This window comes from Rhynchophorus ferrugineus, unplaced genomic scaffold, assembly GCF_030347505.1.
Source record: "Rhynchophorus ferrugineus isolate W39M unplaced genomic scaffold, kcgeb_rfMv2 rfM9, whole genome shotgun sequence".
NCBI lineage: Eukaryota > Metazoa > Arthropoda > Insecta > Coleoptera > Curculionidae > Rhynchophorus > Rhynchophorus ferrugineus.
Window position 1 is genome coordinate 4,403,098 of NW_027472588.1, and position 15,150 is coordinate 4,418,247.

Below are 15,150 nucleotides of genomic sequence, written 5' to 3' on the forward strand. Positions count from 1 at the left end.
GACTTTAGAGTGAAAAGAAGGAGCCATGTTTCATCATCACCATCATCGAGTTTATTACGCTTGATCATCTTCAAACACTGCTCCAAATCATCAACTCGTTGTTTTTGATCAAAAGTGAGCTCGCGCGGTACCCATTTTGTACAGAACTGTCTCATACTCACATATTCGTGAATGATATGATGTACATGTTCAATTCAAATCTTTAGAGTGTCTACTATTTCATTCAATTTCAATTTACAGTCATAGATCATTTTGTGGATTTCATGTTTTCGTCGGTAACAACCTCTTTTGGGCGTCCACTGCGTTCACCGTCTTCGGTGCTTATTTCACCACACTAAACTTAGCATACTAATCCTTGATAGTTAATTTTCCCGGGGCAATGTCCGGAAACTCGGCATCAAGCCAAGTTTTTGCTTCAACTGTATTTTTTCCCCTAGTGATTGAGTGTTAGGGCTAACTAAAAAACATGTGGGTTTAATTCGAGTAGCGCCATTTATGTGTGAGTCCGAGGACGTTTCAATTGGCCTGTTATTTTGGATGATTCCTTCAGAATTATTAATAAAATATATTTAGAAAAATATTAAATTGTTGAATACATTTGTCATAGTTATTTTTATGAACAACTTTATACTTTTACGGACGCCAATTTCATAATGGATGTAATTTTGATTATAACAATAATATTTTGTCTCAGGTACAATGTCGCCTTAGAAAACTTTGATGCCGCCGAAAAAAAAACGCAACCTTTTTTTACTATACATCATAAAACCACTCTTTTTTAATGAAATTTCAGGATTTTACGAATCATTGTACCCATATTTTAGACATTTTCTTCGGTTAAAAGTTCTTCTTCAAAGATAAATAATAATCATATCGGAACTTTTATTGCACCTCAAGATTGAGGGCGAAGTTCCCGGACATAACGGTTGTTATACGATAACCCGAATTAGAGATAATAAAATGTAACAGTATACGAGAAATTTCCGTTTTTTAAGACATTTTTTAGTGCGCTTTTATTGGTCATAAAACAATTCCTGATATTCTTCGCTAATTTTTCAAAAATATTTCATGATAGTTGAATTATAAGAGCTTCTTCCAAAGTTATTTATGAAAAACATGTTTTAATAATTAAGTATTTACCATTGTCATTGGAACATTCTATTTTTTAACTTTCTGTTGAGATTTTTGGATGTTTTTATTAAGATTATGTTGTTTTTTTATTTATCTTTGTCATGTTACAGTATTTTGCTCTGTTCACGTATGAAATTACTAAAGAATAAACTGCCATTGGCTTTTTTAATTAATTCTTTAGCGTAATTTTAATCGTGATATTTTTCTTGATTGTTGAATTATTAAAGAGTTTTTTAGAAAGATATTTTTGAAAAACATATCTTCTGATAATTTAAGCAGATACCATTGCCTTAAGTAGTTAACATTTTCTGATAGGAATGATGGTCGAAATCCGACCATTATTTATTAAGTTCCCATAATAAAGTAAAGCGAATAATTTTAAAATGATATGTTACTAAAACTTACTACTAGTGAACCTATTGCTACCTCACTGAATATTATAACAAAGTATCATAAGTAAGGTTATTTGTAAGTAGTATAGTAGTAGTAAGTAGTTTTTTCTATCGAAACATAATTTAATACAATTATTTCAAAGAAAATTGTTAGTCTGGAAAGTATCCACAAAGATCCAAAAGATATACAGCTATTTGAGAGATGTAAAACATCCGTTCCACGAAGGGGTTTAATGGAACTTCCAGAAAGTGCTTTTAAAAGAATACAATTTTTAAAAACATATAACAAAATCAAGGAAGAATTATGTAAATTTATAAAAAGAGCCATGAATATTTGATGATAATAAATATAGTATAAAGACAACAAAAGTTCGTGGAAAAAGGTAAACGATGAACTATCAATTAGGTTTTTTATTCATTGCAGACATATAGTCCTTCATGCTGGAAATAGGAATGGTTTTATTCCTGTTGTAGAATTAGTGTTTCTCTAAGTCCAAGGGTGACTACCACGAAGAAATTAACCGTAAGTTGTCTTTACAGTAGTTTGAAAATCAGCTTTTAAAGAACTTGGAGGAACCATCAGTTATTGTTATGTACAATGCACCATATCTACCATACACTGATGGAGAAAATCCTAACAAGTTTATCGGTAAAGGTTCAATTAAGGAATGGCTTCAAGTATATAAAATAAGTTTCGAGGAAATCATGTTAAAGAATGAACTATTTCATATTATTACTCTGTAAATAGGAATGAAATATTTAATTGCATTTTATGTAATTTACTTTTTTAGAATACATAGTATATCAGATTACTGAATGATATATTAACTGTTTTGCAGATATGACAAATGTATTAATGATAATGCAGTGATTAAATGTAGTTTTGTCAAGAAAGATGTATACAGATTGTCACAGGATAAACTAAAGAGAAATATAGTAATATCATAATGACTTTACAAGGATACATTGTATCGAAAGAAACAAGAACTAAGCGTAAAACATAAATATGCTCTCTAATGAAAGTAAAATACATTACTCAGATATAGAATTGTTAATTAAGTGGATTAGGCTTTCGGGGGATACCACTACATGCAAAAACGCGTCTAGAACCCTACCAATTCTAATGTGGAAAAAAGCTCTATGTATATATATAATAAAACAACTCTAACCTTTAAATTATTGTGGCTGTATAATTAATTGTAGGTTTTAAGTTCTTCGATAATATATGTATTAGATGTATTATAATGTTAAAATAAATTATATTTAACAGAATACTTGTTCAATTATTTTATTTATATTAAAATTTTGTGATATGTCAGAGCCTAAATGTACTAAAACCCAGATAGCTGCGGGAACATTGCGACGTTTCCCGTGTCACTGTTATTTTATATTAAAATAGAGAATATATGAATAAAATTATGTACTTGGGCGTGACAAAATTAACAGCTTTCTGAATATTTTATGATTCAGTGCTGCCAATTTCTAAGACAGGGTGATGAGAGTGGAAACAAGTAAAGGTGCGTATATAATTAATATATGATAACTGTGGGAAATGTTACTGTAGAGTGTGTAGATTTATGTGTACGTATATATGTGTAATTGTTCGGAATATACATGAGCATTTGGCTAACATGGGACAGGAGAAAAAGCTCTTTTGCAGATATGGCAAGTGCATTAAGGAGAATGCAGTAATTAAATTTAGTTTTATCAAGAAAGATGTATATATGTATTAACAGAACAAACTAAGGAGAAATACAGTGATATCAAAATGTCTTTACAAGCAGGCGCTGTATGGTATACAAGCAGAAATAAGAATCAATATTAAAATAATTGTTAAAGAATAATAACGATGTGTGATATGATGTGTTGAATAACTATAGTTCCAGAATGCTGTACCATCAACTATATTGACCAGAAATCAAAATGATCAATAAGTATTTAATAAGATATTGTTTAAAGATATATTGTTATGTTAGTTGAGATCTATGATATTCAAAGTATACAAATAGAAATGAGAATGAATATTAAAACAATTGTTAAAGGAGACACTGTATCGAGGGATACAAGAACTAATGAAAGTAAAATATATTAGTTGGATATACAATTGTTAATTAGGTGGATTAGGCCTCCAGAGGATACAACTATATAAAAAACGCGTCTAGAGCTCTAACTCACACGGTGTATGAAAAAGAGTTTAATGTAATATCACTACATAGTATAAAACAAAGTCGCCTTTTCTCTCCCTATATCCCTATGTGCGCTTAAATCTTTAAAACTACGCAACGGATTTTGATGCGGTTTTTTTCAATAGATAAAGTGATTCAAGAGGAAGGTTTATATGTATAATACATGCATAATATACTAAGGCAACATTGCTAATTTTAGAGGTTTCTAACGTGATGTCGTAAATTAACCTATTTTTTTAGGCTTATTTAGCAATTAGCAAAAACGCTGCCTAACCCTACGAGTTAGATCAAATTAATGTACTACAGTATTGTACACCATAAAAAGGTCTACAAAAAAGTCCGCGATGGTATATGTTTATCTTTTAGGGATAACCCACATTAACCATTTTTATTGTTTACTTTTTACGTGAGAAAATGGCTTATTTACGAAGCTATTTTAAGCAATACGGCATTAATCCTTATCGAATTAAGTACCTTAAATACAGTGTGCAATTAATATAGATCAATATGGTTCCTTACAGCATGTAAATTAAACAAATATTTTCGGAGATATTACAAATTTAAAATTTGCGTTTAAAAATGTGTAATGTAATAAAAATTGTATGAATTTAGATATTTCAAAGATAGCAGGAAATCTTCATAGTAAGTATAGGGGAAGAGGAATTGTTTTACTCCAAATTTAATGCGTGCAGGCCAAGGGCAGTAATGAATGAACCAAAAATACTGGATCGATTTTAATCATGTCTTCATTGAGTGACATAGGCATATATATTTTATGCCCGTGCAAAGTCGGAGCGGGCCGCTATGTTTTTATATACAACGTTCATATTTTTTCTGTAGTGTATTTAATTTAGTATCAGCATTGCACCCGTGCGAAGCCGGGGCGGGTCGCTAGTATTGTAAATATAATCAAACACAACCCTAACCTACAAACTATTATAACTGTGTACTTAATTGTAATTTTAAGTTCTTCGATAATATATGCATTAGATTTACTATAATGTTAGAATAAATTATATTTGATAACATTATTTTTGTTTAATTATCTTATTTAGATTAGAATTTTGTTGTATGTCAAAGCCACGTCACATCCTAACTAAAACTGTTGATACGGCAATATTTGACGCCCCAAATATAGATGACGTATGTACAAAACTTCTTTTCGATATACTATATATATTTAGTCAAAGATTTATGTTTTTAAGATCAAAATATTTTCACTGTTTGGAAGTTTGGCCGTCTTATACACCTATTTATACCATTGTGTAGCAGAGTATTTATTGTAGATACATTTATCTCGATTTTATTTGCTCGAACGCTGATTCTTTTTCGAGTGATCCCTCTTAAAACGTCGGACAGGGCGCAAAAAAAACAACATTCTGACAGAAGGCGATTCACGTCGAGAAATCCGAACGGTATCCGTTTCCCGAATCCATTATACGCGTATCCCCTTTATTATGTTTATCTTCGATCTTAAATCCTCTAATCCGATGTATAATTACGAGTCTCGACGATGACGGTGGCGCGGTGAGCATCTGTCCCCCGGTTTCACGTCCTACCTTGTCGCCCCACAATCATTCGACGGCAGGGACGCCGCCCGGTTTCCCATTGGCCGGGCTCGGTCACGCCCAGATTTCGGGTATCCGATTGTGGAAAAATTATACCCGACAGTCAGTCAGTCCCTGGTTGTGTCGTGTCGTGTATCGACGTATATTTGGTGTGTTTGCTGCTGACGTTACGTGTTCTTTCCTAAGTTACCAGTGAAGATGAATATGCACGAGCCATCACTGTTAGGCATGATACATCCACAGTTCGACAACTTGGCTGTGTATGAACAGCCGAAACCGAGGTTTATCTTCAAGATGCCTCGCGTAGTACCCGACCAGAAATCGAAGTTCGAGTCGGATGAGTTATTCCGTCGACTGAGTAGAGAAAGCGAGGTAAGTTAATTTTCCAGCTTTTTTCGTTGTTCTGACATCATGCCTGTTGACAATATCGAATTTTCCTGATGAACAAAACAGGAATCAACAACGTACTTGGTTTAGATATGTGTTGAATAACTATAGTTTTAGAATGCTGTACCATCAACTAAACTGGTCACAAATCAAGATAATCAAAGATTATTGTTTAAAAAGATGTATGTTTTTTGAGTTCTGTGACATTCAATGTGTACAAACAGAAATGAGCATCAATATTAAAACAATTGTTAAAGAATAAAATCACCTGCTGATTTTAAATTAATTTTCTGAAATATAAATCAATATCTTACATCTTACAGGCATTATTTTTTCATTGATAAATTCGTGTTATAGTTTACTATGGTTTTCGTGATTTAACTATGTACTATATAACTCTAGTATTAAATGATACAACAGCATCAAATAGAGAAACCCTGAATATTGAATCTTTTTTATTATTCAGAGTTAATTGTTAGTAAGATAATTTATATGAATTATTATTGTCCAGTTTTGGCAAGGGTATAGATCATTTAGTAGTTTTTTACGATAAGATTATTGTTGGAATTTTCTTCGTAAAGGTAGATAGGTGTCCTTTTATTATATCTCCATTTGATGATTTGATTCTTTTTCTAATTCTATAAAATTGGCAGATACAAATGTACCAGTAGGATTATCTGTTGAAGGATGAATCAGTTTAAATTTAATTGATCATTTTTATTTTATATTTATAGATTATTTATTGTTGGTAGTCGTTTTTGTCTTCTAAAATATCTGCAAAATTGGTCACTTGCTAGTCTGTAAGCTTACTGCTGAAGACCGTGGTTCGAAGGCCACATTAAGTAGGTAGTAGATAGTCCAGATAACTCTATTTTTTATAATGTTAATATTAGTCTTATAGACTAATCATTAACATTTTCTGATTGCTCTATCTCTATGACTGATTTCTAGGTTGAGGTTATACTGCAGGTCAATTGTCAATGTCCTTTTTATTATACCTCCATTTTAATGTTAACAAAAGCGCTGAAATATCACCGGTCGGCTCAATTTTTTTTCTAATTCTATAAAATTGGCAGATACAGATCCAATAAATCACCGATTTTACCAGTATCAGTAGAATTATCTGTTGAAGGATGATACAACCGCTTTCCTAAATTTCTGGTCTTAGTTCGTTGTCTTTGGTTGCTATTGGTCTGGAACCTAGTCTATAGAATTAAAAGTATTTTCCAAGAATACATTTTTCTTCTAAGTAGTTGAGTATTGTTAAACTTTCTCATTTATTGTTGTTATATTTTGATGAACACCGAACTTCTCCAAGTTTTATTTGTTACTTCGTTCGAACATATTCTTCCTGAGATATTATAACTTATTTCTACCTTGGTATAGCGCTAGTCTTTCCTCATGAGTTATAGATGTTTTAGATGTTTTCTTTTTAAAAAAATAATAATTTTACCATTGCTAGATGTTCTATTTTTTGCTCCATTGTAAAGTTAGAGTAGCTATTCTATTCAAATGGCTACCATTCGCAAACTGGACCACGTTAAGGTTTGAGAGTCAATTTGCGATGAGTTCTGAGTTTCATCATCGGTCATAGGCATCTTTAGCTCACCACCTATCCTATATAGTTTTTTGGTTTGAAACGCTTGGATAGCTTCAGTAACTTCATTTTGCTTCTTTACATGTTCTTTTCATACAATCTAATGGATATTTGTTGAAAGGTAATTTTTTGAGTGAAAAACATGCCAAACAGTATTTCTTAACAAGTTTCTGTACTCGTTTTCTGTTAAGCACGTAAATAATGAACGCACAACGTTATAACAGCTTTTCGCAATAGTAAAAAAATATGTATATTCAGTTTGCGAAGGTCGACCATCGGATTTTCCGATTTTACGTCGATTTTCGTTTTAATTTTTCTTTAGTATGCGCGATCACCGACTTACCTATTTTTACTGCATGGCATGATGTATTTATTGATATTATTTAGAGAAACACGACAGTGCACGGTGTTTATTGTTAATAGAATTGTATTAGCAGTCGCTGCGCCACGTGTTGCATGCTAACTAGTTCGGTATATACTTAAAAAAATACATTTTATTATAGTACTAGGTATCGGATGATTGCGTATATTTTTTTCTATTCACGTACCGTTGCTATCGCATCATCAGCCATCAATGAGTATTTAATCAGACTATTGTTTAAAAATGTATTGTTATGTTTGATGATATCTATGATATTCAAAGTATACCAGCAGACAAGAGAATCAACAGAAACAATTGTTAATGAATAAAATCACCTCCTAATTTTAAATGAATATTCTAAAACAAAAATCAATATATTAAACACACCTTTTTCGAACTAAAATAATGAATGATTATTTTTTTATTACTTTTTATTGGCGAATCCATATAATTTACTAGGTTTTTTCTTCGGGTTTAAGATGTTATGTTATATAATTTGTATTAAATGATTTGAGTGAAGACACTGTGAATATGGAATCTTTCCTATCGTATGCCCAAAATTGTTAGCAAGAGAATTTATTTTAATCATAATTGTTCAGTTTTCTTATATATATTTTAAAGTCTCCTTTTACCAATGAGGGTTTATCTGGACTGGACCTACAGTACGTGGGCTCCGAACCACGGTTCTCGGCATTAAACCTACCGACTGGCGAGTGACCAACTTAGAAATCATCCTAGGAGACATCCGGTTTTACCCAGCCTGGTTACTGGCGTGGCCGGGAGCATTTTCCTTGTCGGATTTTACACTCTTGTCTAGGACAATCACAAACATAAATTTTACGACCATGCCTCAGCAGGATTCGAACCCGCCACTATCGTAACTATGTGATACTTTGTATTTTCACCAATAGATACCACTGATCTAACAATTAGTGTTTTACTTCAGATGTGTGACTATTCAGATGTGTGAGTAACAATTCAAGACTGTTCGGTTCGTCCTATTCCAATCATAACTTAAGCAATATTTGCGGTTAAAGATTGAATTTGCTCTAATTTTTCAGGATTTTCGATGGCCAGAGTAGTCTACGGTTTTTCTTAGAGATTTTTCATATTTTATCAGCATTTTTGATCTAAGAAGTGACCGAGATTATGTCGATTTTATCGATTATGTCGGTTTTTAGCAAATAGTTTTCAATGATAAGATGGTCTATAGTCCAGATATTCGACAATTATTACTTAATTTTTTTTCTAACAATATTTTATGATAAAAAAAACCAGTTAAACCGAAACATAATAATTACAACTATTTCGGGACGACCGAATCTTATCGGTGCCGAAGAACAATAAAATCAACAACATTTACTACATACGGGCCAGATCTGAGTTCGATTAAATGAAAAATCTCGGGTATGTCCGGTTAGTCATGGTTGGACTTTTTTGTTAGATTCTTGGTAGAGGTTTCTTTCGGTTTTCCACTGAATCCGCTAGGAACGTTTACTGTTTAGACCGTCAAGGTCGCCGTTAACTTGTTGAATTAAACAATCTTGTCGATGTTGTATCGGTATTCAACGCAGAATGCGAGTTTAGTTCAGTAAGTTGTGTTAGTTTGATTTAATTATGTAAAAATTAATTAGTTATTAAGCTCAGCTAAGTCAGCTGTTTGTCTTTAGATACAGACATAAAGAACTAAAGCAGATAGAAAGAAAATTATTCAGAATTAAGCCAGAAAAATGTGTCAATCATCGATAAAATAACGTTGTTAAAATATTCAGACCTGGTTGTGTGAGTTTCGCATCTAGATCAACAAATATTTTCTAGGTTATTCTTTATGTAAACAGAGGTCAGTCTGGAATAATAAAAAGTAAATAAAGTAAAAATATCTGAATAATATATTTTTTAAATAAATTTTGCTTTATATTTGTTGAGTATTTTGCTATTACTATTGCTATATAGTACTAGCATCAATATATAAGCAAGAAAGGTATGAGATAAGTACATCACTATGTAACACGGGGGCTGAAAAGTCCCGGGCCTAACACCTAAAGGGCGCTAGTTTTATTGCATTCACCGCTTTTTCAGTTAGTACCACCATTCAAAAGAAAATTGATAAAATTTTATGATATTCTACTAATAAGTTTGTGAGTTATTGTGCTAAGAGTGACACTACCGCTGCATCGTCAGCATATTTGCAACAGTAGTGTTTCTTGAGGTCGGTTCAGTGTTCAGATATCTATTAACAGTACCATATTGAAAGACACCTACCAAAAATAAAATCACTATCATTTAGAGGCCACGTCTCTGCTATTGATTGATGCTTTGTTAGTGGTACCACAAAAATTCTTTTTTCACCACAATTATCGACCTAATCCCTAATCCTAATTGTTTTTCGACAGGTCCGATATACCGGTCACAGAGACAGACCCCAAGAGGAGAGAGTGAAGAGATTCCTGGCCGCGTGTCAGGAAGGTCACACGGAAATCGCCTTTTCAGCCACCGGTACCAACCTGCAGCTCGTTTTCGACCCGCCGAGCACGGGATACATCTCCGATAATCAGTGCGATTTCCAAAAGGAGCAAGGCAAAGTAAGTACGCCCCTGAGTCCCCCGTCCGCCTTTCAAAATGGCGAACAACGACGCCTGCTCTCGCCGGCCAATCCCGAGCGTCGGATCGGTATTGATCGTCGCGACGCCATGTTGTTTCGATCGCCGCGGCGTCCCCGCGTTGTACAATGCGTTTGACGCGACTATAAGGTTTCGACTTGATCTACCCGCCGCACAGTGCGACGTGGTATACGGTATAAGGACAAAATTCGATATTTTAAAATTAAAAACACCAATTTTAATCCACTAAACGGTTTTAAATAATTTCATGCATGAACTAACGATATACTGAAGGATATTTAGGTTTTTTACTTAATATACAGGGTGTTAATGGTCTAATGTTCGCTGGAGGGCGCAGCAGTTGAAGGGACGCGACCCATCATAAAACAATTTCTTGGTGTTTTGTTTTTTATAAAAGTTCAAAAAATCTGTATTTCCCAAGAGTTTTCAAGGAAAAAATATATATCTTTCCAATTACAAGTCCAAAAAAATGTCTTAAGTATGTAATAAGTAAGGTTAGATGTCAATATATTCGTTAACTAGTGATATTGAATAAGATATTGTAGAATGAACCTGATTACTTCCCTATACCATGTGTGAAGACGATATACTGAAGGATATTTAGGATTTTTTACTTAATATACAGGGTGTTAATGGTCTAATGTTAGAGGGCGCAGTAGCTGAAGGGACGCGACCCATCATAAAACAATTTCTTGGTGTTTTGTTTTTTATAGAAGTTCAAAAAAATCTGTATTTCCATAGAGTTTTCAAGGAAAATATATATATCTTTCCAATTACAAGTCCAAAAAAATGTCTTAAGTACGTAATAAGTAAGGTTTGATGTCAATATATTCGTTAACTAGTGATATTGAATAAGATATTGTAGAATGAACTTGATTACTTCCCTATACCACGTGTGAAGCAAACTGTAGCTCCTCTAGAGTTTTGTCCGCTAACTCAGCTGCGCTTCTTCGTTTTGTTTTAATTGAGTCCTTTTCAAAAAGAACCCTAAAGATGATGTTTCTTGTAAATTACTAAAAGTCACCTGCGAGAACGACATATTTTCTCATATTTAGTATCCATTCTTAACCCAAAAACCTTAATACAATTCAGTATTTTATCTCTCAAACGTTTTCATGCTTCTTCAACATTAAGAAGCGACAATATTTTTTCGTATACCGACTGTTTTCGATGACCTTTTAGAGTTTCTAACCAAATGTCTATTAAATCTTTATTTTTTAACGTAACATCGTCCACTACAAATAAAACTCTGTTAATAGCAACACACATCAATTCAAATTTTTTTGGAAATAGTTATTAGTTTATTTGAAAAATCTTGGATGTGACGCAAATGGATTTTTTTAAAAACTGGAACAAAATTTAAAATACTGAAAGATTCATACAAAATTTGGCTAGATATTTCTAAACTGTAAAAAACTTAACGGAACTTCGCACGGGTGCAATGCTGATACTAAATTAAATACACTACAGAAAAAATATGAACGTTGTATATAAAAACATAGCGGCCCGCTCCGACTTTGCACGGGCATAAAATATATATGCCTATGTCACTCAATGAAAACATGATTAAAATCGATCCAGTATTTTTGGTTCATTCATTACTGCCCTTGGCCTGCACGCATTAAATTTGGAGTAAAACAATTCCTCTTCCCCTATAATTACTATGAAGATTTCCTGCTATCTTTGGAATATCTAAATTCATACAATTCTTATTACATTACACATTTTTAAACGCAAATTTTAAATTTGTAATATCTCCGAAAATATTTGTTTAATTTACATGCTGTAAGGAACCATATTGATCTATATTAATTGCACACTGTATTTAAGGTACTTAATTCGATAAGGATTAATGCCGTATTGCTTAAAATAGCTTCGTAAATAAGCCATTTTCTCACGTAAAAAGTAAACAATAAAAATGGTTAATGTGGGTTATCCCTAAAAGATAAACATATACCATCGCGGACTTTTTTGTAGACCTTTTTATGGTGTACAATACTGTAGTACATTAATTTGATCTAACTCGTAGGGTTAGGCAGCGTTTTTGCTAATTGCTAAATAAGCCTAAAAAAATAGGTGAATTTACGACATCACGTTAGAAACCTCTAAAATTAGCAATGTTGCCTTAGTATATTATGCATGTATTATACATATAAACCTTCCTCTTGAATCACTCTATCTATTGAAAAAAACCGCATCAAAATCCGTTGCGTAGTTTTAAAGATTTAAGCGCACATATGGATATAGGGACAGAAAAGGCGACTTTGTTTTATACTATGTAGTGACAATAAAAAGTCATTTCTATATTATACAAAAGCGTGGCCAACCAAGATAAAGGGATGTTATTTAGTGACAAAATAGTCTACCCAACAATTCAATAAAAATACTAAAATTTAAAAGTTAGAAATGTAGTTTTTAGTTAATTTTGTCCATGGTACATCACACTGTGCGCCGTTGAATAGTATTGTTCGGACGCGAAACAACAAACATTAACAATTTCGGTCACAATGCGAGACGATAAAAGTTTTAATGCTCTTCTCCGACAATGTCGTACCTCAAATTTATAGACCATCGGTTTGCTGGTGACATATATGATGTTTTCGCTGTCATAAGCTGGGACCCAGCGTATTGTTTGCGATGTTTTAATAGCTTCGGCATTAATCACCAACCAAGCCCAACAGTAACATTGCTGCAATCTTCGAAAATGAGAAAACCGTCTTTGCATCTTTATGTTTCACGGTGAATTTAGTTTTGGTACAATTTTCTTAAAGTCTTAAAAAAATATTGTATTGGACCTATAATTTAGTTTTGTATTTTATTAATCCACTTTGAAAAAGGAGGAGGTTCTATGTAAGGCAGTATATATACACTTTTAAATGTATGTTCACCGATTTCTCGGTTAATTGTGGGCCGATTTTCAAAAATCTTTTTTTATTCGAAATAGTACACTTTAAAATCGAAAGTCGTTCAGTGTAAAAGCGATTCAGTTTGCTTTTTAGGTACAAACTGTAGCATATAAGACCTCCTAGCAATATCGTAAAAAACTGCTTCTATGGTGTAGTGGTTAAAACAATTAGCTCCCGAACGGAGGTCGCGGCAGGTTCGATTCCCTGTGGGGACTATAGCTTTTTGTTGTTGTTTGGTGAGAACATTTGTCAAATCATCTAGGTTAGGTTTTTTCAATCTTTTTTTCCGTCCAGAACACTCTTTGTCTTCGGTGTCAGAATCACCAAATTTTAAGAGGCCGAAACTATTAATTACGTGTGGAAATCGATGGAGCATGTTTGCCATAAACTTCACACGGCATTCGGTGACCTTCAGCCGCCTTTCTCTTAAAGTTAAAGCAAAAAATTTAAACTTCCCGCAAAAGCGATTTATCCGATATGGATTCAGACATTTTCAACGCACTGAAAACATTTTTTGTTCACACTTCAACGAAATGACACCTACTGAAGCCTGTCAATGAAGCTTCCACATGAAAGTATCCTGAAGTAACATCGTGTGTTGTAAATTCTTTAATAATAATTCCTTTCTCCCTCAAAATGACTTCACAATCTTCGTGTGACGTAAAATTTAACAAGCACTTTTAACTATGTATAACGGTCGTTAAAAATAAACCCAAATTTAGTTTCTGTTTTTTTGTATGTCGCAATTGTTCGAGAATTTCAACCGAATTCCCATCCATTTACCAAGACGAATGACTCCATCGTCCATATCGTTTCGAAAACGGCGATTCGTTCCAGTTAAAAGTATTAATCTCAACTAGGTTAACGCTGCCCCGAGAACGACCATCTACTGTCATAAATCATCCGTCTGTTAGATGCGGAAGATGCCGATGGGTCTAACCAAGCGGAAGAGGGACCCTATATTTCGTGTAATCCTATTTTGCCAATTTTTCGCTCTATATAAGAGCTTATGAAAAATGTAAACAGTCTGAGGATGCCACACAGGGCGTTGCTCCGCCCATTGTTCATCAATGTTTGAAGTGTATACTTGGAGATCTATTCTTTGTTGACGTTAAGCTTTATTGATATGAAATAAGAGACGTAGAGGTTTAATTTTTTTAAATAATTGGTTTTTGTTTCCATTTAGATGGGCACAGAGTTGAAACGGTTGGTTAAAAATATTGATGAGACTTTTCATGAGGGTTTCTTTCTATATAAGCTTCTAAATCATCATTTTTGTCTTTTTGTGCTGATCTGTATATCTTTGCTGATCTTTGCTTTTTGTCTAACATGATCTCAATGAACACCCCAATGGAAAGCACGAAACATATCAAAAACCTGAAAGTGTTGAGGTGTTTTAATTACTCGACCACAAAACACTAGGAGGTTAAAAAAGTAAAAACAAACAGTTGAGCCGTTGGAAATATTATTGATTGAATAATTAAGGACAGTAAATATATTGTTGTGTACACTTTAACAAATTATCACGTGATAAAAGACAGTTTTGATATGAATAGAGATAGAAAAGCGTCTGATGCGATATAGCAAGGCATAAAAAAGATTATATTGGTTGTATGCAAAGCCGCCTATTGACGAAAACCATCTACCGAGTTCCAATTAGCTCGTACGCCGATGACCAACGGCAAATATCGCCAATTAAACCGAGCGTGAACAAACAAAAACAAACAAAAGCGACAAGGCGCCCATTATATCAATTAGGGCGAGAACAAAAGAAGGCGTTTTATTGTCGTCCACCCCCACGGTGTCTGGATCACGCGCTACTTAACGCGGGCGTTGACGATTTCTTCTGTTTTCTGACGTCAATTAACGTGACGCAGCAGTCCGTGTCATCCAGGAGGCTTTGTTTCGTCGCTGACGAACACGGCGATTTCCTGCCAATTCTATCTGGAGTACAGTTCGGTCATCAAACGTTTTGTCATTAGGATGAATTTTTATCCACGG

The 15,150-nt window shown here is 33.4% G+C and overlaps 1 protein-coding gene across 1 annotated transcript in view; it reads left to right on the forward strand.

Moving 5' to 3' along the window:
• The first annotated feature begins 5,370 nt into the window (after window positions 1-5,370).
• LOC143201951 (protein big brother) overlaps window positions 5,371-15,150 on the forward strand; it is a 60,752-nt gene continuing 50,972 nt past the window's right edge. Inside the window, exons 1-2 of the mRNA XM_076413185.1 lie at window positions 5,371-5,649; window positions 10,016-10,204. Coding sequence (XP_076269300.1) covers window positions 5,476-5,649; window positions 10,016-10,204 — 363 coding nt within the window. The 5' untranslated portion in view covers window positions 5,371-5,475. The remainder of the gene's footprint in view (window positions 5,650-10,015; window positions 10,205-15,150) is intronic.